At 36.1% G+C, this 25901-nt stretch overlaps 2 protein-coding genes across 45 annotated transcripts in view; one reads left to right on the forward strand and one right to left on the reverse strand.

Moving 5' to 3' along the window:
- RIF1 (replication timing regulatory factor 1) overlaps positions 1-6541 on the forward strand; it is a 61886-nt gene extending 55345 nt beyond the window's left edge. For all 6 annotated transcript variants that reach the window (XR_005719060.1, XM_040229067.1, XM_040229069.1 and 3 more), the window contains one exon: positions 321-6541. Coding sequence is in view for 5 of the 6 variants with exons in the window: in XM_040229067.1 (XP_040085001.1) it covers positions 321-535 (215 nt within the window). In the remaining variant the exon portion in view is untranslated. The remainder of the gene's footprint in view (positions 1-320) is intronic.
- A 1719-nt stretch (positions 6542-8260) lies between these two features.
- The window catches only part of NEB (nebulin), a 206756-nt gene continuing 189115 nt past the window's right edge, over positions 8261-25901 (reverse strand). For 11 of the 39 annotated variants that reach the window (XM_040229063.1, XM_040229055.1, XM_040229061.1 and 8 more), the window contains 16 exons: positions 25615-25707; positions 23719-23811; positions 23147-23239; positions 21994-22086; positions 20281-20373; positions 19303-19395; positions 18693-18785; positions 17077-17169; positions 16689-16781; positions 16276-16368; positions 15319-15426; positions 15030-15213; positions 14791-14883; positions 13709-13855; positions 13315-13421; positions 8261-9022 (listed from right to left, as the gene is read on the reverse strand). In XM_040229063.1, the coding sequence (XP_040084997.1) occupies positions 8849-9022; positions 13315-13421; positions 13709-13855; positions 14791-14883; positions 15030-15213; positions 15319-15426; positions 16276-16368; positions 16689-16781; positions 17077-17169; positions 18693-18785; positions 19303-19395; positions 20281-20373; positions 21994-22086; positions 23147-23239; positions 23719-23811; positions 25615-25707 (1743 nt within the window). In that variant the 3' untranslated portion in view covers positions 8261-8848. The remainder of the gene's footprint in view (positions 9023-13314; positions 13422-13708; positions 13856-14790; positions 14884-15029; positions 15214-15318; positions 15427-16275; positions 16369-16688; positions 16782-17076; positions 17170-18692; positions 18786-19302; positions 19396-20280; positions 20374-21993; positions 22087-23146; positions 23240-23718; positions 23812-25614; positions 25708-25901) is intronic. The other 28 variants (XM_040229038.1, XM_040229027.1, XM_040229044.1 and 25 more) reach the window with 20 other exon arrangements.

The following is a 25901-nucleotide window of genomic DNA, read 5'->3' on the forward strand; positions in this document are numbered from 1 at the left end:
CTTCAAGTATATCCAGTTGCTTTTTCTCTAATTGACAGCTTTTATTCTATCAAGATCTAAAATCAGGATATAAACTAAACATTGTGATCCAGTTATGTTATGTTCATGAAAATGAAGTAGGATTTCTTTAGTGGCACAGAATAAGCTTTGGTGATTTTTCTGTAGCCTCACTCTCTTGATCTTAAGCAGGGGCTACCTCAGTGTGCACTCTTAATTTGAAACCTAGGCACTTAAAATTTTTTATTAACTTAGAAGGAGATGCAAGTTAAGATGTATCTGGAATAGATTTTAATTGTGCTATTTTCTTCTCTTTCCTTTAGATTTAATTGATCCTGTTGCTTTAGAAGCTCCGTTATCTAAAAATCTTGTGGCACAGATTAGTGCACTTGCTCTTCAACTAGATTCAGAAGATCTCTATAATTATTCAGGAAGCCAGCTATTTGAAATGCATGAGAAACTTGGTAGCATGGCAAACTCTATAATTAAAAATCTGCAGTCACGTTGGAGGTCACCAGCCCATGAAAATTCTTTTTAGTGTTTTAAGAGAAAATTGGATTTTTCTTTTTTTTTTTAAATCACTGGATTTGTTGACTCATAAAGTAAGTTCTGAAATATAGCACAATTTTGGACTGAATGTTTGCAGAGTTGGTAACTTCAAATGCTAAAGCGCAATAGCTTATTAAGTAAGTTAAATTTTGTGAGTGAGAGCGATCTTTCCTGTATAACGTATTTTCTTGGCTGCTATGCATAGTTTTTCCAGAACTTAAAGTAGTTTACTGAAATGTGAAAGCAGAAACTACAAGCAAAAGCATAAATTTTGTTTTACGTACTCATGCATATTTTAATGAAACATTTTATGTAATATACCTCTTCTAAGTAAGAAAAACAAAATTTTTATTTGAAGTTTTTGCTTAACTGATAAGATGTTTATACTTTTTTTTTTTTTTTTTTTTTTTTTTTTGGTGCTTGAGGTTTAAGAAATTTGTTCTTGGTAAAACACCCCAAATGAGAGGTAACAAAACAATTTTTTGGAATGTTTTTCACAGACAAAGCAGCTTCATTTGGACAGCTTTCAAGAAAAATAATCAGAAGTTTCAACTTTAGGGGTAAAATATTAAAGCAGAATTTAGTGATTCCATTCATTTGCATTAGCAAATACTTGTGCAGCAGCATTTGCCTGTGAAAATATACTCTTATGAGATATATACTATTCATTTAAAAATGCACGATTGTTTGTACATTATGTATAGATTAAATCTTTAATTTATGAATTTCAGTCTTCATTAGTTGCATGAGTTTTTCTGTAGCCTCTTGTGAATACCTTTGTTTAATAGAAACATAATTTTGTATATATTGAATACTGAGATATCAGTATGGATAATAGACGTGCTTGGTGGGATTGCTGCAGATATTTGTAGGATTCTATATCTACAAATAAAACAACAAAAAGTTTTGTACTTAGTTAATAGTTAAACATGAGTTCTAAAGTAAGCAGAACAAGTATTAGAAATGAGAAAGTGTTACATGACAACCTTGCTATTCATTCCCATAACCTTTTTTTTTTTTCCTTTTGGTTTGAAAGAGGGGATCAGCCACTAGAATTAGTGCCTCATTAATTACATTTCTCTTTAATGGGCAGTTAGCTTGAGTATTTTCATTATAACTTGGATCATAAGAAACCTAGAGCTTATCTGCTCTTTCCACCTATACCTAAAGCAAACTTGGGAGAAATCTGAAAACTTTTCTTTAAAATATGTATGTTTTATTGAGTTTAAAAAAATAGGATGTATGTAATTAAAACATTTCTAATTTTACCAACTGGTATTAGTGCCTGCCTTTCCCATATTTGTTTCATCTTTTTAACAAGTATCTCACTTGTTTTCTAAATAGAATGAGTAATCTCAGTTTTAGACTTAATTCAGAAGTAACCCCTACTTGAAAAGGCATGCATTCTTTAACAACTTATGGAAAGTTTAATCCTTGTGTCTTGGTTAGCTTTATATTCAGAAGGGGACTGCCACCCAGTCGTGATAAAAGTTGGTTTCATTTTCATGATCCATTATCATTACATTGTAAATATTTTGGGGTCTAAGTTTGATATTTATATGCTGAGGATGGTTTTAAAAGAAAATCTGGGACCATTGAACCTGAAGGACTATAGCTTGAATTTAAAACACTTATAGTTTGGCTTAATTTGTTTGTCATTTATTCCCCAAGTTCTATTTGAGTAAATAGGCACGTTTTGATTGAACAGGTGTTAGTAGAAGGTATATGTATGTATGTTGACAGGAACCAGAATTAACTCATTTCGTGACCTCCTGTCTTAATATTTGTGTGAGCTAAACTTACTTGCTGGTGGACTAAGTTCCTGGGAAGGTGAACAGTATAGCAGAAAATGTGACCAAAATGAATACCATTTACTTAAATCACAAGTTTGATGCAAGTGCAGATACTAATTTTAGAACATCCTAGTTTAACAAGGATATATTCTAAAATATTTAAAAACCAATTTGCTAAATCTTCAGTTGTTGATATAGTTATGTGTTTATTTAGGCTCCTTATTTTCAATATTCTTGCCTTAAAACTTTGCAGATTGTTTTCCTGAGTGTTTCTGGAAGAGCAAAAAGCATTAATATTCCATGATCAGCTCCAGTGTGTGTCTTTTTACCATTAAAGTGAAATAAGTTTTTCAAATAATTTCTAATGGTTAATAAAACATGACAAACATTACTAAGAACACTCAAATGTCATTTGTAATTTTATGCATTTATAAAGAATATAGTTGCATGTAGAACCATAGTATAATTTTTCATGTTCAAAAATGAATTTCCATTATTTCAGTGAGCACATAATTAAAGATGCTCTGCAGTTTGAACAAGTTTGAAAGCCATTGTTGAATAGTGGAGAGCTTTTGCTCTAGTTTCCTTGTCGATTATAGGATGATTTAGGTTAATAATGCAGTAGGGCAACAGTCAAAAATAAGATTTGAATATGAATTTCCCATGATTCTCTTTATGTGCAGGTTGGTAGTAGTCAGGGGTGTTTTATATTTAAGAATCATAAAAATGTCAAGAAAATTCAGTTATGTTTTGACTAAAGGTCAGAGGGAAGACAAGAAAATTGGGAAAATTGGAAAAATGGGAGGCTATGTGGAAAATATACAAGTAGAGTTTTGTTTTGATTTTTAAAGAGATGAGTAGTTAAAAGTGAGTGCTGTTTTAAAGGCAGGCTTAGGTGAAATTTAACAAAAGATGTGAAAACTTAACTCATTTTCTTTTAATGCCATTCCTTCCGACTTTGACTTTATAATCCACTAAGAAAAGCCTAGTTTTTATCTAGTATTCTTCATAACTGATTTTCTGGGAGATTATTTGTGAGCCAGGGTTAGAGGTCGTAAAAAAAGCAGTTGTTAATGTTATTAGGCTGGGGCTTGAGTCAGGGGAGTTAGCTGCCTGCTTGTTATTACAACACATGTCCATTTTATCCCTAAGCCATTGGAAAGGTCTTATACTTTGTATATAAGCATTAGAGTGAAGTCCTGACTTTTAATACAGTGCTTCTCAAATCTGCATGTATTTGTTAAAATGCAGATTCTGGTTCAGTAGGTATGTGATGAGAGCCTAATAGTTCATTTCTAAGAATTCCCATGTGATCCATACAAATGCTGGTATCTGTGTACTGCATTTGTGGTCGTAGGTCTAAGAGGCTTCAAGATCCAAATTAGCTTTTGGTAACCCAGGCAGATTTATATCCTTAAAATTATTGTCACAAAATATAACTACTAGTCTTTTTTTAAGAAACCTTTTCAGATGTCTGAATTGAGGATTCTGACTGGTCTTGAAGGCTTCATATTAAAGTTAAAAAATAAAATTGTTAAAGGTAGAATTTTGCCTAATATGGGGTCTTTTAATATAGAAGATAAGTATTTTATGTTACCAAGAACCTGATTAAGCAGTTCAGACAATGTGGAGTCTTACAAGTATATATGAATTATGTTATGATTTTTTTTGTTAATATAAAGGTAAATTTTCATAATATTAGAGATGAATTTAGTCTCTAAATCTTGCCTTCTAGGTTATAGGACTTCATTATTTTATTAATAAACATTGAAAATAGGCTACCCCTGACAAAGGTTAACTTGGCAGTGAAGTTAGCAGTGCTGTAATAAGTCCATTCTGACAAGTATGTCTTAATATTCAGTTTACTGAAGACCTCTGGTGAGTGCTGTGACAGCATATGATTGAACCTTCCTATTTTGTTGTAAAATGGAGTTGAAAGAGTTGAGTAGTCTGATCTTCAAAAATGAGGGGTTTTTTTGGCATTCTTTTAAGATGATATTTTCCTTCATGTTTATTAAAAACGAATACTTTTTATTGTAAGAACTGCCCTCATCTAAAGCAGTTAGTTAAGGAAGTGTCAGAAGTAATGGGTTTTGAAAACTGATTATCAAAATTTATTGATTGTTCAATCTGTAAAACAAATCTGGTCTTTGTGGTTTTTCATGGCCCAATTAATTGTGTCTATTATATGCCAGGTTTTGTATATTGCTCTTTGTAAGTTCCATTAAAATCTGAGTCATTTTGATTTGAAGATCTGTAAATTAGATCTGTAGTCTAATAGAATTATGAGTGTTCATTTAGTTCTTGGAGTAGAATGTTAAATTTTACAGTGTGATCTTTACCATTTTTTTTTCTGTGCCAAGCCTTTCTCCAAAGAACAGTTAAAACTAAGTGCCAAGATATAAATGCTTACTCCCCTGAAATATGCCATTAGAATAAAAGTTAACTTCTCCCTTTACCTGTGATTGTAAAATTAAAGACAGTATTTTAAATTGATGTCACATGGAAGAAAAGAACCTCCGTAGCTTTTGGTTTTCTACCTGTAATAGAGGGAACAATATCTTTATGCCACAGTGTACCATTTTATAATTGGATGAAACTAAACTTATCAGCAAATTCACATGTTGATTGAGATTGCTGCACTGATAAATGATGAAGAGAAGAGAAAGATCGATTGAAATAGCAATAAAGAATTAGGCCATTAAGTATAGAGAAACAGTTATTTTGAACAGTTATATTTTGAAAGTAGCTGACAGCCAGTGGTCCCTGAGTTATTCTATATATAATATAGTATCATAATAGTTTATTAATCCTTTGGGTAATTATTTAGAAATATATTATTTTATACTCCACCTCCCATCAGTAAATAATTCCAACAAAAGACTTACTTCTTAAATGGATGAACTGCGTACAAGTAGAAAGCTCACTTTCAAAATAGTGTTATGAAACTGAAAATGGAATGTAGAATAATAGCTGTTTTGATACTTAATTGAATAATAGGTGTCTGAAGAATTTATTTTTGTGGAATGGAAATTTTCTAGAAAAAATGGAATAGTTGATTTTGATAATAGGAAACAAAAGACAGCAGTCTTTAATAAGTTTTTAAAGAGCAGGGAGGGATTGACAAACTATAGCCTGACACTTTTTTTTACATTTAAGGAACTAAGAATGAATTTTATGTTTTCTAGTGGTTGAAAAGAAAATATTTTTTGACAATGCATAAAATTGTTTTGTTGATAAATCAGGTTTTTCTGGGACGCAGCCTTGCTTATTGACATGTTTGGCTGCTTTCCTGCTATCGTGGCAGAATTGAGTAGTCTGAAGACTGGGTGGCCTGTAATAATGAACATAATTACATATTTACTACTTGCTGACCCTTAAATTGTGCCAGTCCTTGACATATGCAGTGGTTTTGTTCATATATGTCATGTTGTCAGTTTGGTTACTTCTGGCTGGCAGAATAGGGTTTTTTCATTTAATTTCTATATCCATTATTTAGATTTTATTTTATAAAATGAGTTCCCCTGATTTCATTTATGTCTTACTGTTGCTTAGCTAGTATTTTTTAGGTATACCTTTTTCTCCTTAAATTCTTAAAACATTATTATGTATTTGCCGTGGATATTAAGGGACGTGATATGTGAAGGAAAGGCATCTGGCACTAATTGGTTAACTCACACCTGTAAAACAAATGGGGGGGGGGTTGGGAGTTTGCTCTGTTGGTGAGTAATCAATCACCCTCAATCTTAACACTACCTCTTGTGGATAGGCTTGACTGATAACGCACTTAGAAGAGGGCTGAGAGAAGCCAAATCAGTCGTTTATTAGCCCTATAATATTTTTGTTTTCATCACTTGATAAATTCTAAGAGAGCTTAGTTTTACATTCAAAAAGTATTTATATTTGATAAGTCGAATGATTTTAAGTGGAAACTTCACAGAAATATGTGTTCATTCCTTGATTACCTATACTAGTAGATGGGAAATAAGGGTACAGTCAGTTTTGTTTAATGTTTATACAATGTCTGAAGCAGGTACACCTAAAGTTGTATTTTCAGGTTCATTATGAACTGGTTGAAGGAGAGAGAATCTGTGTCTGATCCACAGTAGAGCTTTCATGATCTATTGAGAGTTGACTGTTATCACTTGCCAATCGAAACTGGATATTGAAACATTTTTAAAGAAATGCACTTTAATCTGAAATAAAATTTTAAAAGAAAAATAAATTCTGGTACTTGTTTTTCTTTGTTTTTTGGGTTTTTAACTTTTTTTTGTTTCAGTGAGGCCTCCTGAAATTAATTAAATGGTTCAGACACCAGCCAAAAATGAGTATTGTATTCCTCCACGATGATATGAACCATTCATATTCTTGCCCTCTTTTATGGCCTGTTTTTAACCAGAGAGGATCTCTGTTTTATTCGTAGTTTCAAGGGTTCCACATACTTCTAAATTCATATTTTAAAAAAATATTGAAGTATAGTTGATTTATAATATTGTGCTAATTTCAGGTATACAGCAAGGTGGTTCAGTTTTTATATATTTTATTTCAGATTATTTCCATTATAGGTTATTAGAAAATACTGAATATTGTTTCCTGTGTTACACGGTAAATCTTTGTTGCTTATCTGTTTTATGTATAGTAGTGTTTATCCGTTAATCCTATACTTAAAAGTTTATCCCCCTTCCTCCTTTCCCTCTTTGGTAACCATAGGTTTGTTTTCTATGAGTGTGTTTTTATAGAGATTAATTTGTATTTTATAGATTCTGCATGCAAGATGATATTTGACTGACCCTGTCTGATATTTCCTAGGTCAATCCATGTTGTTTCAAATGACAATATTACATTCTTTATTATGGTTAATATTATGTGTGATGTATATATATACACGCTACCTGATTATATGTTTGATTTGGCATTTCTCTAATACTTAGTAATTTTGAGCATCTTTTCATGTGCCTGTTGGCCACATGTTGTCTTTGGAGAAATGTTTGTCCAGATCTTATGCCAGTTTTTTGATTGGGTGGTTTGGTTTTTTTGGTATTGAGTCACATGAACTGTTCGTATATTTTGAAACTTAAGCCCTCATAGGTGGCATCATTTCCAAATACATTTCTCCCATTCCGAGGTTGTCTTTGATTATGTGATGGTTTTCCTTTGATGTGCAAAAGCTTAAAGTTTGATTAGGTTCCATTTGTTTATTTTTGCTTTTGTTTTGCTTAGAAGACTGTAAATTCATAGTTTTAACTAAGAAAAAGTGTAAGACTTACTGATGTTGAAAGATACTGTGATTAGTTTACTATAGCTTCTGTAAAAATCAGATACTGAAAGGCTTAAATAATAGAAATTTATTGTCTTGGTTCTGTAGGCTAGAAGTCTGACATAAGGTGTCAACAAGGGTTGGTTCCTTCTGAGGGCTGTGAGGAAGGCTATTCCATGCTAGCAATTTTTGGCTTTCCATCACCCCAGTCTCTGCCTTCATTTTCATATGTGCTCTTTGCTCTGTGTCTCCAGACACAAATTAAGGAGCTTAGGAAGAGCAGTATTACTACAGCAATAAAATAACATGACAGATCTTTTGCGTTTTAGTAAAGGTACTCTGTACACTGAAGCAACAAGCCATTATTGGTTGGCATTCCACTCTTTGCCCATTTAATGTCTTTAACACAAACTGCCAGCCTACTGGATCCAGATGAGGAAGATCCCTTGAAGTTAGGATTGGATCCCACAGCTATTTCTAAAACTTTATAAGCCAAGCCATAAGGAAAGCTTGCTGAACACAGTCCTACATTTGTTCATTTTTTTAATTGAAATAGTTGATTTTCAGTGTTGTGTCTTGTGCATTTTTAAGTTTAGTTAGCATAGATTTGCTCTTTTTATTTGTAGATCTTAAAACTATTAAAAAGTAATGCTCATTCTGTCAGTGGTGTTTGTTGCAGAATTATAGACTTTATTAGACACTAGTATAACAGCAGTTTATATTGACTACCAGCTTCATAACTTCAGAACTGGATTAGAAATAAAAGTATCAGCAGTTAATAAGCAAGGAAAAGGAGTATCTGCCATTTTTCAAAAATGTGTTTAACATGTTTAGAATTCTTGATTTAGAAAAGAAATACTGTTAAACATTTTAGTAATGGAGAAAGACTGGGTTGATACAGCAATAATATAACAATGCAGAAACTTTTTAAAATGTCTGTGCTGAAATCATTTTAAAACCCAAAAGAAAATTTTTTAATTATATAAAAAAAACCTATGGGTTTAATGTTGTCTTAGGTTTTATGTGCAAGTCCAGAAATTAGAGGTAAGTCTAGTTTAATAATTGGATAGATTAATTGTACTAATATACTGGTGAATTACTTAGGTATGTGTAGAAACAAATTAAGGGATGGTACAATGGTAATTCATAACAAAAACTATTAAGCAATTTGAGAACTCGGAGAATAGTGGAGAGTCTAAACTGAAATACAAGATTTGTAGGTTCTGTAGACAGGATTGATGCTTTGAAGTGTCTAAATAGCTTCAACGTAGTTGGCTGGGAGCATGCCAGTCCTGCCAGTCCTCTGCACAGTGCCATACATCCAACCTTCATCAATAGCTTGAACATTGACAATGGCATCTCCATCTTTGAAGGATACCTCATCTGCATCAGCAGCCATATAGTCATACATGGCACGGAAGATTTTCTGTCGGTAAGGACAAAAAAGGGAAATGTTAGATTTGCAACAGTTAGCCTAAACAGCTAATTTTAAAGTCTCTTATGACACCAAAAACTTAAGTTGCACGAAACAGAATGTGCAACTACCACCAAAACTAAAAGGACGAACTAGGAAAAAATATTTGCAAATCATATATCTAATAAGGATTACTATCTATCTGATGACTCAGATGGTAAAGAATCTGGCTGTCATTGCAGGAGATTCGGGTTCGATCCCTGGGTCATGAAGGTCCCCTGAAGAAAGAAATGGGAACCCACTCCAGTATTCTTGCCTAGAGAAGAATTCCAAGGACAGAGGAACCTGGTGGGCTACAGTCCATGGTGGTCACAGAGTCAGACACGACTGACTGAGTACATACACACACATCTATTCAGATCCTTTGCTGAGGATCTGAATTGTCAAAAGGAGATACACCAAGAGCTAACATGTACATGAAAATACATCATTAGTCACCAGGAAAATAAGCCACAATGCAACACCACTACACACTGGAATGGTAATTGAAGAAAGGTATTGGGGAGGATGTGGAAAAATTGAAATATTTTAAACTGCAGATGGAAATGGAAAATGGTGCACACAGTTTGGAAATTTCTATTTTAGATAGTTACCATGTGACCTAGCATTCTACTCCTAGGTATATACCCAAGAAGAATGAACGTATGTCCACACAATAACTTATATACCCTTATTCATAATAGCTAAAAACTAGAAACAGCTCAAATGCCCACCAACTACAATGTAGTAATACTTGCTAATATAAAGGAATTAGTACTGATAAATGATACATGGATAAACCTAAAAACATAAAACCAGTAACAGGAGGCCACATATTACACGATTTCATTTATGTCCTAAATAGGCAAACACACAGAAATTTCATTAGTGGTTATACTACTGTGGAAAATTCTGAAAGAGAGGAATACCAGACTACCTGACCTACCTCTATATGCAGGTCAAGAAGCAAGTTAGAACTGGACATGGAAAACAGACTGGTTCCAAATAGGAAAAGGAGTATGTCAAGGCTGTATATTGTCACCCTGCTTATTTAATTTATATGCAGAGTACATCATGAGAAACACTGGGCTGGAAGAAGCACAAGCTGGAATCAAGGTTGCCGGGAGAAATATCAATAAGCTAAGATATGCAGATGACACCAGCCTTATGGCAGAAAGTGAAGAGGAACTAAAAAGCCTCTTGATGAAAGAGGAGAGTGAGAAAGTTGGCTTAAAGCTCAACATTCAGAAAACGAAAATCATGGCATCTGGTCCCATCACTTAATGGGAAATAGATGGGGAAACTGGAAACGGTGTCAGACTTTATTTTGGGGGCTCCAAAATCACTGCAGATGGTGACTGCAGCCATGAAATTAAAAGACGTTTACTCCTTGGAAGGAAAGTTATGACCAACCTAGATAGTATATTCAAAAGCAGAGACATTACTTTGCCAACAAAGGTTTGTCTAATCAAGGCTATGGTTTTTCCAGTGGTCATGTATGGATGTGAGAGTTGGACTGTGAAGAAAGCTGAGCACTGAAGAATTGATGCTTTTGAACTGTGGTGTTGGAAAAGACTCTTGAGAGTCCCTTGGACTGCAAGGAGATCCAACCAGTCCATTTGGAAGGAGATCCGCCCTGGGATTTCTTTGGAAGGAATGATGCTAAAGCTGAAACTCCAGTACTTTGGCCACCTCATGTGAAGAGTTGACTCATTGGAAAAAACTCGGATGCTGGGAGGGATTGGGGGCAGGAGGAGAAAGGGACGACAGAGGATGAGATGGCTGGATGGCATCATGGACTCGATGGACGTGAGTCTGAGTGAACTCTGGTGGTTGGTGATGAACAGGGAGGCCTGGCGTGCTGTGATTCATGGAGTTGCAGAGTCATACACGACTGAGCAACTGAACTGAATGTTTTATTAGAGAAAACGAATTTGAAAAAATCAGCAATAGTGCATATTTCTCTCACTTTGAGAATTTGGGAGCATACCAGAAATAAGTTTTTCTGGAAAGCTAATTTGAACAACGGGGAAAACAAAAAATACAGTATGGTGAGAAAGGAAAATGGGGTGTGGCTAATCAAGAGCATAAAGTTTCAGTTAAGCAAGATGAATAGAATACTAGAGTTCTGCTGTTCTAGAGACAACCTTGAATCTGTAGTAAATGTACACTGAAAAATAAGAGGGTAGGTAGATCTTATGTTAAGTGTCCTTACAACAATGAAATTTTTACAATCTGTAACAATTTAGAGATACAAATAAAATTTGAAAGTACCCAAATTTTCTTCATAGGAGCAGCCACTGGTTAGTTACTTGGCATAAAACCTACATATTTTTCCCTAGCATTTTGAAACACACAGATTCCCATTCAAGGATAGCCCCCCACATAAGTGGAATACTATAAACAATACTTGTTCTTTCCATTTGATGTAGCTTGGACGTCTGTCTGTATATAGATTTATTCTGAAGAGAATTCCATATTTTAATAATAACCACAAGTTATTTAGCCATTTCTGTATTTCTAGACAGTTAACTGTCACTCTGTATTCCTCCACTAACCCCACAGTGTTTGTCTTCAGGTGTCTGTCTTTGGGCTGAATGTATCAGGTCAAAGTTACTTGCCTTTTAAGTTTTCTTAAAAGTTTGCTACTATAATAGAATACTTTGTTATAATTTGTATATTTATGGTTAGTAGTCATGGTGAACCTCTTTTCCTTAGCCATTTTTATTTCTTTCATTGTAGATGGTTTAGTCATATGCTTCCAGGCCTCATTTTGAAGGGAAGGGGAATAATAAAGTCATTGAATTTTGGATACTTTATGCAGTTTTAGATACTTTTTGTTATGTATAATTTCTCCCAGTTTGATATTTCTTTTTGTTATAGTCTTTTCCTTTACATTTCTAGATTTTTGAAGTTGCCAAGGAAGATTTTCCATTCTCCAATATTGTAAAAATAATCTTTTTCTGTAGTAGTTTACAATTTTGCTTTTTTCCCTCTGCTTATTTGTAACTCTTTTTGGGTCTGTTTTTGGACTTCACTTGTTTTAAAATCTGTTCTCATGCTAAATTCATATTTAATTACAATAGCTTTCTAGCATATTTTACTTTTATGGTTAAGTCCTTTCCTATTGTCATTTTCAAAATTTGCTTGATCTTACATCTTTACTCTTTCAAATAAGTTTTAGGATTAATGTATAAAATTATTATAATTATCATACTAGGATTTGATTGGAATTACCTTGAATTTATGGATTTATTTCTGGAGAAATGACTGCTAGATTCCCTTCCTGAACTATAATAGGTTTTAATACTTACCAACCTTTATGTCCTTTACCAATCTTTATGTCCTTTAGTAAATATTTTCTTCATACAGATATTGTTCATTTCAGTCGTAAAGAATTATAATATGTTGTAATATTATGAGATCCAGGGTTTTAAAAAAATATTTATTCATTTATTTGGCTGCACCAGGTCTTAGTTGGAGCATGTGGGATCTAGTTCCCTGACCAGGGATCAGACCTGGGCCCCGTGCATTGGGAGCTGAGAGTCTTAACCACAGGACCAGCAGGGAAGTCCCAAGAGATCCAGGGTTTTTAAACTGAGTTTTAAGATAGTCTGGTGAATTGGTGAGCATGATTTGACTTCTCTCTTGTACATACAAGGTATGACTAGATTACATGTGACACGTGCACACACACATACTATGGAAGAATGATTCCAAACAACAGATGCTTTGCTTTAAGATGGTGGGTGGGTCTGATGAGCCCACAATGATTATTTTGCTTTAGTTTTTCTGTGTGTTTTGTGTGTGTCCGTGTGTTTGTTTTTAAATCACTGAATAATGCTCTTTAGTTACGTGAGTTGTTATTTATTACTATTGCTGCTAAGTCGCTTCAGTCGTGTCTGACTCTGTGCGACCCCATAGATGGCAGCCCACCAGGCTCCCCCGTCCCTGGGATTCTCCAGGCAAGAACACTGGAGTGGGTTGCCATTTCCTTCTCCAATGCAGGAAAGTGAAAAGTGAAAGTGAAGTCGCTCAATCGTGTCCTACCTTCAGTGACCCCATGGACTGCAGCCTTCCAGGCTCTTCTGTCCATGGGATTTTCCAGGCAAGAGTACTGGAGTGGGGTGCCATTGCCTTCTCCAGTTTATTACTGTTAACATTATACAAAACAGAAGTTTTGGTTTTAAAAAAAAATCACACCTGTAACCATTATTTCACATATCAAAAAAGAAGGATGACTTGAGTAAGTGATGGTTACTTACTCCAGCAGTGGAGGGATGGGATGGGATGGAGGATACCGTTGTCTGCTGGGTAGCAACTGAAGATGATCGTTGCTGTGGGAGCTCTGTGGTTCTTGCATGTTTGTAACCTGAAAGGAAAGGGGAAAATAACATTAGGAGAAAACGTGACTAGATATCATTTACTTTGTGTTTAGCAACTGAGCAGCAGTGTCTTTACCCTCTAATTTAAAAAGAATGATTTCCAAGAAAGGAGGAATGAAAATTAAATAGCTAACTGTATGTACCTCTCCACAGTGTTAGACTCATTAGAAGAAAAGGTCCAGATTTTTTTCTGTTTCTACTCAAAGCATTTCTTACAGTAACATCCAGTGAACTGGCTACCATGGCTTTCTAGGTCAGGGCCATCCACTTGTACCTGTTGAGGCTGCAGAGAAGAAGACCCCCCCATCACTGTAGGTAGAGAGGTGGGCAGCTTCTGAATGCTCAGACTTCTCCTCACCACCACTGATGCTCAGCCCACTGGCTGATCGAGACTGCTCCCGGCTCCGGCGCTGAGCTTGTGCTGAAGGAGGTAAGATCCATCAGAGAGCGGGCAGAAATGAAATTTTCCTAGCAGTAATCCCTAATGGTAAGTGAATTTCAGTTGGTTTTTGTTCATTATCAAACAGTTTTTAGTAGATTTCCATGGATTAAACCCTCAAAACTCTATAATACAAGGTGGTCCTCATTTTCCAGTTGAGAGTTTAATCACCCAAGGCCCCCTAACCATTCAGTGGTATTGCCAGGCTTCCAAACCCTGAGTCTGTCCTTGACCACTGTTTCTTCCCTCTAGCCTGCTCATTTTCCTGGCTCATCAAAACAAACAGGTAGTAATGTTCATATTCAAATTCCACCTTTCACCTTCTCCAGAAAGTTTCCCTGATTTCCAAATTTATTTAGATGCCCTCTCTGTTTCCATAATCTGTGTGAAGACCTTTAAACTGTTCATGTCAGGGTATAACTACTGATTTTACTGGTCTCTCTTCATCAGACTAGAGTATAAATTCTTTGAGATTTACAGGCACTACGTATTATTTTACTTTGAACATGAATAAAGGGTATGAAGGCATATGGCCTCTTGTTGAATGACTATCCTCCTTGATGTAAGTGAGTTCAGAAAGTTGCTAAAAGTCAACCCCGTTTTTTTTTCCCTTTACTTATGTATTTTATTGTCATTATTTCTCCAAGAGAAAAATTTACTACCTGTTTTTCTTTAGGAAAAAAAATTACAATGGGGACCGAAGGGGACTTACCTTGAGGCAGTGAAACAATCTTTTCCTAATTTGAACTTGTCTAGAAAGTGAGCTTGGCCCACTAGTCAAGGAGATGTTTTTATGCTGAATGAGCAACTCAGGAAATTGAAAGCCCTGGAGGAGACAACTTTGAGCCTAAACGCCCCTGGCGCTAACCCACTAAATCGTGATGTTTATGTAGTAAGCCTTTTGCAGCATCACATACCATTAATCATGTGTAAGCTTCGGGACTGAATATTGTCTTCTGCTGGATCATAGTCAAAAACTGAGCCAGGATTGGTACGCCAGACACGTAAACCTGAAAGTGAGATTAAGGGTCAGCACAGGTATTCTCAGATTCTTTGATGCAAACTTTGGAGACGGAAATGTGTCTAACCCCTGACCCTAAACAACCACAGGCAGATTGGATACTTTAAAGCTGCTTTCCCCCCAGATCCCAGTTACCGGTAATCGTTTCCTGGTCCTGGTCATTCCGTTTCTGTTCCATTTCCACCACTTTCCTCTGAATGCCCCGGTAGCTAATGTCACTGAAGTCCTGCATGTTCTTCTTCACTCTCTCAGTGATGGGGTCCGTCACCACCGGCGTGAAGCAGCCCTTGTGTTTCTCAAAGTCTTCATGATACTTCACCTGAAATTTCATGAATTCATTTGGTGAAAATAGGATGGTGTGATCATTTACTTTTTCCCTTGTCCCAGCAGGCTGCCCACCCCATCTGAGGAGTTCCTGACTCACCGTTGAGATGTGGCGCTGGGTCTCTCTCACCCGTCTCATCTCTGGCGTGTCCAAGACATAGGCAGCTTTGCCTTGTATTTGTTTCCGGAAGCTATCAGAATAAAGCACCTGACGGAGGAGAAACCATGGATGAGGGCAAGTTATGTTACCATTCTAATTCTGCAGTCTCAAAATCTTTCCAACAGATGGAAGAGAAGGGAGCTGGGGAGGGAAGCATGAGTCACCTAAAAATTGCCAGCAAGCCTGTGACAGCAGAACTGCTAGCAAGAGGGTAGATGGGCAGGGCTTGAATGAGATTTGTTTTGACTCTGAAAACATAACTTTCATTTTCAAAGGAAATGGGGCATATAATTTTGAAAGGAAAAGGAAAAAAGAATCGTTCTTGAATTTGCTGGGAATTGTAGCACCAGTACATTGGATGACATGGCACTAAGTGTGATATATTTGAAAGAACTATCCTTTAAAATAAGTGATCATTTTTTGAAGGGTTATGTCCAGATTTTATAAACCAGTGTGCTAATACAGAAATCAAAGTAACAGACATGAAAAACCCAAAATATCAAAAGTCAGAATAAGGCATCCATTTCATAGTATTACCTGTTTCATAAAGCATCTTAGAGGATTGCTGAAAACTGAGAATGTTAGGGAGTCAATATGTTACAGTCAGTTATGTAAGACTACCTCAGAGTAAAAGGGAAAAGAAAACATTGGCAATTAACTTGTTATGTCTTAGTACAATCATTTGGAATTTAAAAGCACAGTTGTGTTAATTTTAGTGTGAATTTTCAGTGGGATAAAAAAATGCACATTTTTATGGTGTTAAAATGTTATTTTCAAGATGTTGCATTTCTCTTTTCGTTTTAGTGTGTTTTCCAGTTGAATGAGAAAGGCACTTTACGATGTTAAATTGTTATTTTCTAAGCTGTTGCACTACTCCTTCTTAGCCCTGGAGAATACCGAGCTAATGTTTTCTTGGTTGCGCTTAGCTCTCTCCATCTCTGGAGTGACCGGTGTCGGAGTTGCTTTTCTCATATTCTCTCTGTACAACACCTAGAGGAGCCAAGAGAGCATCCAGATATCAGAGAGCAGAAACCCAATTCTGAAAACCACCATCTAGCTGTTGTTATGGCTCAATTATGTCACACTCTATAACACCTCACGAAGAGAAGCCACTAAAATGTTATGGTATAAAGCAAAGGGTGAAGAAAGAAATCAGTTTGAGCTGGCAGGGTTGGTATGGTTTTTAAGTGGGTAAAGAAGGATTTTAAAAGATAAATTTTGGAGGAAACTGAGAGTTAAATTAGTGGTATAACTATGTTTGCCAGGCTTGTTAAAAATGTCACCATCTCTTTTTCCCCTCTCTCAAATACCGAGCTAAAGTTTTCTTGATTGCGTTTGACTCTTTCCATCTCAGGAGTAAAGGGTGTGGGGGTGGCTTTCCCCAGGTTCTCTTTGTATAATACCTGTGAGATACAAAGTTGGACCCGAAAGTCACTGGGGGGCAGCAGTCAGGCTATTCAATGTAATGCGGTTTGGGGGAGAAAAACCCAGGTTTTATCTACTACTATTAGTGAGAACAACTCAAGAAAAAGCTTTAAAAAACAGTTAATGGCAACAGTCAATGTAGCATGTCGTTTAGGGGAGATTCTAAAAAAACTGGCATTTTTTTCTTTTAAACCTGGGATGGAGTTAGGAGCAGGTCAAACGGCAGGGGTTACTTTGCAGAATAAAAAGCACTTTTGTTTCTCAAGACAATACCGAGCTAATGTTCTCTTGATTGCGTTTGACTCTCTGCATCTCTGGAGTGACAGGGGTTGGGGTGCCTTTGCCCACATTTTCTTTGTACAAAACCTATGTGAGTCCAGTGGATCCAAAAAGAAAAAAAGAGTGACAGTTACAAAAGATTAAACAGAACAGATCATTTGTTAGGAGGCTCAGGTTGCTAAAACTATTTGGGCAGTTAGATTAGATGGAAAGAAATATGTTTCCAAAGCAAGCTGATAATAGTTACAGCACATTTCCAGAGTAGAACCCTGTCCTGAAATCCTTGTGGCCTAAAAGACATAACTATAGCTTTTTGTGCCTAGTTGGAGGGCCCAGATGGGAGGCCACCTTTACTCTACCACTAATCTATGCATGTCAACACCTGAGAGATCACCTGTCAGGATTTAGGAGAAGGTGCTTGAATACTTAGGAACAGGCACTTGAATCACACAGAAGGTGGAGGCTGCTCCCTAATCCGGAATGGGAGACTGGACCCTTTTGCCACACACATCAGGGAAATGTATCTGTGTTGTGCCTCTTGCTTTAATTCAGAACATCCATCATACTTATCAGTAAGTAAAAATGTTTTCAGGAATTACATCACTAATAGGGTTAGTCAGTAGGAAACAACAGTAATGCATTGTGAAAAATTCCCAGCCTCCCTGTCACCAGTGTCATTCTTGATGTCACAGAAGATTCCAGCTATGACATTCAAGAGGAAGAATTCTATCAAAGAACTGATTCTCAAAGTTGAGGTCCCTGGACAACAAGGTTAACATCACCTGAGACTTTCTGGAATTGCAACATGTCTGGCCCCATGCCAGATCTACAGAATAAGAGACTTGAGACTCGAGGCCCCAGTGACCCTGAAGCACACTAAAGTCTCAGTAGTTCCAGTATTGGAGGAACCTCTCCAGTATGTAAGGCAGTGTCCCCACACAAACCCCAATCCACAGCAATCTCTTTACATCACAGAACGCAGGCTTACCAAAAGTGGCTTACTAAAATTAGCATTTAAAGACCGTGATAGACAGAAGAACAGAACTAAAATTGGTAAAACAAAAAATAGTTCAAATGACACTCCTTTTAAAGTAAATGGACAGTGATTTGGCAAAACCACTACTGGATCTTAACTTATGTCATTATGCCTGAAGGAGAGGATAGGGGTTATTTTCCCCAAGGTCTCTCTGTCCAAATCTGACGGGGTAAATTATAACCTAAAGTCAGCTGCAAAAAAAATAAAATCGCAATTCTGATGTTCCAGAAAGAATCCTGTCACACCTACTACTCCACTCCCCACTTTTCACAAATACATAAAACAAAGAGACCTTAGGGATAATGGATAGTTAAGTTTGGGGAGAGAGGAGCAAAGGATGACATTGGAAAATCTGTTACTTCCTGATATTAGAACTTTAAAATAATGGATTAAAGCAACATTGTTATTCTGAGGTTAAGTCCAGGAGTAGCCCTGAAGAAGGAAGAAGGATAAATGTGATTAAGAAATTCACAAAATTTCAGTTATCTTTAAAAAGTAGGATTAATATGTATTATTTTAAATTATTAAAGAAGTAGTTGTTTTTGTTTTTGTTTTTTTGTCTTGCCACAAGTACCGAGCTAATATTTTCTTGATTGTGTTTGATTCTCTCCATCTCTGGAGTGACAGGTAAAGGGGTTCCCTTGCCCATGTTTTCTTTGTATAACACCTGTGTGATGAGAAAGCATCCAGAAAAACAACTGTAAGCAACATTTGTTGTGAGACTTTAAGGGTGAGTTCAACTTCCTTGTTATCAAACGGCACAATAATCCAAGGAGCCAGGAGTTATATGCTGAGAAGATGCCACCAAAAACTTTAACGATAGCCATTCTTGGGATAAGGAGACTGACTTTATCTAGGGTCTTTAGCTGCTGGGGAAAAGCTGTGGAATTACCTTCCAAATAATCACATGAGGATTTGAGACTGTTAGAATGTGGTTTTGTTGTTATCCAAGCAAACTAAAAGAAAACAGGTTTTAAAAAATATTTTTAAGTGCCAGATGAAATAGAAATCAGAATTAGAAAAGGATCCATAGTAGTACCACAGAAATGAGAAATGTCCTTTTGCTAAGTGAGGTATACTAGAAGCAAAGGAAGGGAAGTAGGTTTAAAAGAAGAAAAAATGTTAAGTATCAATTTCTTTACGAGGTTAAATGACATTATCTTCTCCCTTTCTTTCCAAAATACCGAGCTAAGGTTCTCTTGATTGAGTTTGACTCTCTGCATCTCTGGAGTGGTGGAGACTGGGATTCCTGTGCCCAGGTTTTCTTTGTATAGCACCTGTGTGATAAGAAAGGATCCAGAACAGAAAGAGCAGTCAGCCACTCTCCCCTTCTTGCAGAGCAGTGGCGAGTAGCAGGGCAGAGAGGAAGAGAATGAGTTAGAGGAAGGAAAATACCAGAAGCTTCTAGGTCCATCCTGTAGGAGCCTAAAGACATCCTTAAAAGCAAGGGAATGCAGGAAGGAGCAGCAAAAACTGCAATGCTGAGCAAAGGAGAGCACCATAGAAAGGAACCATGAGCTGCACCCCCAAGCTTGTTATGAGGATGGGAGAAAACAGGAAGGGCAGAGACAAGAGAACCAAGGAAGTTATTTTCTTTTGGAAATATTAATCAACCACATAAGGATATTTAGGTTTCATAAACATTGCATATTTGAAGGTACATACACACAGATCTTCTTTTGTTGACTTTCAAAAGAAGTCAAATTTTTAGTTTGGGTGAAATATTGGGAGGAATTATACTTGAGGCAAATGGAGAACAGTGACAAAATGCTAAAAGAACTTGAAAATATCTATACAAATACCAGTAGAGATCAAAAAGGTTAGAATAGGAAATAAGGCCAACAGTTTATATTTATCTACAGAACAAATTTTTGTCAATTCTATGTCAAAGTTGCCAAAGCAGGATAAATGTGGGGGCTTAGAGAATGGGTATGTTATGTTTTTAAAGGTTGGAAAGTAATATTGAACATTTTTTAAGTAATATTAATGTTTAACCAAACTGGGGAAACTGATTTCACAGGAAATGGCAGCATTAAGTTGGGAACAAGACATGTCAAAGTTCTTACTGGAATAAGTTGATTAGGTTTTAAGATATAGCCATTAATCTTTTTAAAAAAGGATTTTAAATTAGTTAAAGGGTTTTTTGTTTGTTTTTTAAATACCGAACTAAAGTTTTCTTGATTGTGTTTGACTCTCTCCATCTCTGGAGTGATGGGAATTGGAATCCCTTTCCCGATGTTTTCTTTGTATAACACCTGTACGACATAAGAAAGCATCCAGAAAAGAACAAGAGCAGTCAAAACAGCCCTTTCAGCTATCATTTAGGGAGCCTATGAAACACAGACATCACACAGGAAAGACAAATTCACCAAGTCAACCTGTCTTTTCTAGTACAGGTGTGGATGAGAAAATGTTCCACATTTCCTTGGCTAAAGGGCCAGTGTATTTGATATTCAGTTTTTATGCTAACTTATGTTAAATGTTGATTTTCTGTGTTAAAATTTAAGAAAAATTATTTCATAAAAGTACTAAAATACTTAGTGTACCATAGAAAGGTTATTTTTTAATTGGAGGGCAAATATTCATTTTCCCTACACAGCATATTCATTTTACAGAATAATATATTTTAAACCTCAGGTCAAATCTATGCAATATAGGAAATAGGTCTTTGTTGTGTAAATTCAAGTTATACAAGTGGTTGAGTCTAAATACAGAATCTTTAAAGGTTCTATGTACTACTGGACAATTTTGCCTAAATGCAACCTATGTAAAAATTAACACAAATGGTTACTTAAAGGAAGAAATTGTCCAGGATCATCAGGATCATTAATATCTCAAATAAACAATGATATACTTACTCTAATATAGACGAAAATAATTTTTAAATAACTTTGAAAATTAATGTAAACCTTTCCAAAAGAAGGAATAATAATAACAAACCTATAGGGAAAACAGTAAATATAACATTCCAAAAATATCAATTTATACTGAAAATTCAATAAAATCAAAAGATTGTTAGTGAATAGTGATTACAAACAAAACAAAACACAAAAAGACAGTGGGACCAAACAAAGTTACTGATGTTATCTGGAAGTTTGATTCCTTCACATAATTATTTCAATGAACAATTAAACATTTTGAATGAAACCTCTCCCTACTGCTCTACTCCTTCCCCCTCAAAAAAAGAATCCAGCTAAATTTTCCTAATGACATTGGATTCTCCATCTCAGGCATAAGTGAATCTAAGATACTTATATAAAAGCTTCACAGATTATTGAGTATTATAGTTTTCAACAAAAATATTAAGAAAAACATAAACTCATCTAATTCAAATATTTTTTTAAAAATCAGAAGGTCTGGATTTCTACTGATGGAATGTCTTGTTTGGAACAAGTATCAAGATTCCTTTGGGTTCTGATTCTGAGCAGTTTTCTCTCTTGTTGCCACTGTTTAAAAGGTAGGATCTCTGTTAAGGTAATCCCTGTCCTCAGCAAGGGCCATTATTTCTACATGGGACCTCAAGTCCTGTGTCTTTTCTTACAGTGCTAACCCAGCCACATCAAATAAAAATAGTTCTAAGTAAATAAAAGCTATATAGTACTGGGGGGTTTTGGATATCAATTAACTTCAAAAGTCCTATTAAAACATGGAAAGGAACCTGTGAAAAGTTGTAAAGGACTGTTATAGGAAGTATAAAATGTTAGAATCAAATGGTGAGTAAGAGATCTGGAAAAAGGAATTCAGTTGATGAGTTTTGTTTTGTTTTTTTTTAAAGAATTTGTTAAACTGATTATTTTATAGGGACTAAAAGGAGTTTTGATAGAAAGGTATTATTATTTTTTAATACGAAGTTAAAGGAGCTTTCTCCCAAATACCGAGCTAAAGTTCTCCTGGTTGCGCTTGACCCGCTCCATCTCAGGGGTGACAGGGAGGGGAGTCCCCTTGCTCAAGTTCTCTTTGTACAGAATCTGTGTGTATAAAACCAACAATCAGATCAGCCTGGATCCATTGTTTAGGTAGACTTAGCTTTTTTAAGGTAGGCTCTAAAAGTATTTTTGCTTGTTTGTTTTCCTAATGACATGAAATAGGCCTAAATAAATTTAAGAAATAGAACAAGTATAGATTACCTTTGGACATTTCATCACAAACAGTATGAGGTCTGTCTCATACAAAAAAAGTGGCATTAATACCCACAGAACTTTCAGATTACAGGCAGGAGTCACTTACTGGATTTGCCAAAATTTTCATTGAGATTTTCTGTAAGATATTACCAAAAAACCCAAATGAACTTTTTGGCCAATCCTCATACATATATAAGCCTTTTCTCAAAGGCAGGATTAGGATTTACCAAATAGTGCTCAAGTTAACTGAAATTCATATGCATAATGAGCTGTTGGTAATTCTCAGGAGACCAAAAAGAAAGGGATTTGGGGAATAAAATAAATAAGTATTAAAAGCTAAATAAATATTAGCTTTCAATAACCCTGAAACTATTCCAAAGAAACCCATTTATATCTCTTGTGATACACAAAAAATAGCTGAGCCAAGTAAACTTGTATTTCGGAGTCACTGTGAATTGCTAAGTTGTCTTTGGAATGAAAATGTTCAAGAATCACATTCTTTTAAGAAATGCTGCAAACACAGAATACATCAAACAGAGCCATAGTAAATACAAGTAGAATTCTAGTTAACATTGTCCTTTTGAAGGCGTGTTAGATTTTACTTTTGATCTGTGCCACAACAGTTAGAAACATCTACTGTTATTCAAGGATTTGAGGAAGGAAACACTAAGTATTTTAGGTTTTTAAGGAATGTGATCAATAGCTATGTTTTAGGAAAAACAGTTAAAATTTCACACCAGAACTACAATACTAAATTAGATTTGGGTTGAAAACTGAGGTAACATTTGGTGTCATTTTCATTCTATGAATTTAGTATTTTTATAGGAAGAAAATTATATATTGGTAATGTGTTAAAAATATTATTTTAAATATTAAGTTATTTAAAATTTTTCCCCCTAAGAAATACCGAGCTAAAGTTCTCTTGATTGCGTTTGACTCTCTCCATCTCTGGAGTGATAGGTGTTGGGGTTCCTTTCCCCAAATTTTCTTTGTACAAAACCTGTGAGATACAAAAAAGTACCCAAGAGACATTCAAAACAGGCACAAAGATCAAGGAAGAGAGAAAACTGGGGGCAGGGGTGTGTGAGGAGGGAGTTTTAGTGAGTTATATTTAGTAAGAATAATACTTTTACTTGTTACTTCACGTTTTAAGGATAAATTCTGCTAATTCTGGGAATGAAAAAGTACAACAGAAGCACTGAGTTATAGGATATGAATGTAATGATGAGAAATCTTACGTTAATTCTATTTACAGTATTTCAGATCTACGTGGTCACACTGATCAGTCACCAAAAGGGTTAAAATAACATCAGAAAAGTGAGTCATTTTGTGTAAGACTGTATGGTCTTGGTCAGGTGCTAACACACACACCACACACACGAAACTGTTAAGATGTTATTTTTTAAGAGAATGATGGATTATTCTAGTAATTTTTTTAAATGGGAAGTCAAGTTTCTTAATTGATGTATTTGTAAATACCGAGCTAAAGTTCTCTTGATTGCGTTTGACTCTCTCAATCTCTGGAGTGACTGGGGTTGGAATGCCTGTTCCCAGGTTCTCTTTGTACATAACCTGTAGAAGATAATTAGAACATCTAAAAAAGTGAAATGACCACGAATCCTTCATATTTACACCTATATGCCAGCTATTTGGTGGAAACTCACAGAAAGAATCTAGCTTTCAAACATGACATTTAGGAATACGGAAAAAAATGCCACAAATATTTATTTTCTATCTTCAAAGATAGTTACTACCTTGACGACTGTACTAAATTGTGGCACTTTTCTTTAGTCAACATTTAGTATCAATACATTCCTAAAATGCATTAAATAGTGCTAATACATTCAACATTGAAAAAAAATTAACCATTTCATAACACCTAGTATTAGCCCCTTGAATACAGTAGGTCCGCAGTAGGTTATAAATAGGTGGCTTGGTTTAAATTTTTCTAATCGTGTACTCTTCTTTCAGGGTTATTGAGAATTTTGTTTTGTATTTTCTTCAGAAAATTCCTAACTGGTCTTTAGTCTTAGGTACCCCTTAATGTAAGGAGACTTGAATAGTTTATTTTTGCAGCAAGAGCAACTTTGAAATTTTTACTCAGTGCTGAATCGTGTAAACTAGTGTTTTTGAACAGGGAGAAGTCTAAAGGACTGTGTTAATGAAACAAGTGAGGAACTTCCAGAGCCTTTTGGCATCCTCATTCTACCCTCCCTCACAGTGTTAACAATCATCCACCTAAAGGAAGGAAGGAATTAAGTGGATGGATTCTATGTTGTACTAGAGCATAGGCTGGGGAGCAACATGGAAAATCTGGGGGTTTGTGTCACAAGTTAATTCCTAAAATCACTCCACTAGTGCTAATGTCTCTATTTTGCTAGGAAACTATTCAAGATCTTTCACAATCTACCATCTTTGAACAAAGTTGTATTTCTTTACTGGGCAAGGCAATGGAACTGATCATGGACCACGGAACAAAACAAAACCAGAGAAAGGCAAGAAATTGGCATCAGAGCGGCAAAGGTGATGCGGGCTGGCTTTCCTGGATGAGTGGATGTGCAATTCTAAATGCAGCTTGTAACCATAGGAGCTAAGTACAAGCAGAGAATGCAAAGGGAATGAGGTCTAAAGGATACAGACGACTTGCAAGACAAACAGCCAGTGTTCTCTAGTAGAAATTCAATGGGATTGAATGTCCTCCAGTGGCCAAGAAAATCTCAGGGCAAGCTCCTCGCCTTTTATTGGCTACAAACTATTTCCCAGACTTCACACAGTCTTTGGCTAGTAGCCAGCAACTGCTTAGAAACTGCTTGTGGATGGGAAAGAGTGGTGAGTGGTGTTGGGATAGAGTGTGGGTGGAGGCGGGACTAGCTGGACAGAGGGCAGGAGAAATGTGTGCTAAACCTGCTGTCTCAAGTGTGGTGGGTCTCCCAGCATATACACAGACACTGGACACGGGAGCCTGAAATTCCTGTTTAGAGAACAGGCTCAAGATACACCTTTGTGGGTAAGATGACAGCCAGCACCTTCAGAACACACAGGGCGAGGGGAGGCTATGTAGACTTCACAAGGCTACCCAGGGTCTCCCGGAGAGGGGAGAATATCCTGAGGTACACGCATGTACACAGCTTTTATATTTTATGTGTTTGTGTAATTAACAAGATCATCTCAGTAACCTTATCACTACTGTCAGCACATTTTAAGGAACTGCACACAGGATGATTAAACATGAAGCCAAGTCCCTTCTGCTCCCTGATTATGTAAAGACAGAATTTCCTTATCTTGATTTTGCAAACTGCACTGCCCGTCACAGGGCAGAGAGGGTTGTCCAAGTGGGTAGGAGGAGGAAGGGGTGACGCAGGGAGGGGCCATTACCGAGCTGATGTGCTTCTGTGTCTGCTTGACACGCTTCACTTCAGGCAGGTCTGGGATGGGTGTTCCTTGTCCAATCACCTCCTTATACTTCACCTGCAGGTATAAAAATGGGAACATGAGCATGTGTTTGGTTAGTCGCCCCACAGTGTGCAAAGTCACGGTTTAAAGAGCACAACCTCTATACTTGGTGGGAATGGGACCACATTCTGATACTGGGTCAGAGGAGAACCAGGACAAGGACACATGGGTTCTCTCTGATTTCTTTAGGGGTGGGGTCCACACTTAGA

This window comes from Oryx dammah, unplaced genomic scaffold, assembly GCF_014754425.2.
Source record: "Oryx dammah isolate SB20612 unplaced genomic scaffold, SCBI_Odam_1.1 HiC_scaffold_27, whole genome shotgun sequence".
Taxonomy (NCBI): domain Eukaryota; kingdom Metazoa; phylum Chordata; class Mammalia; order Artiodactyla; family Bovidae; genus Oryx; species Oryx dammah.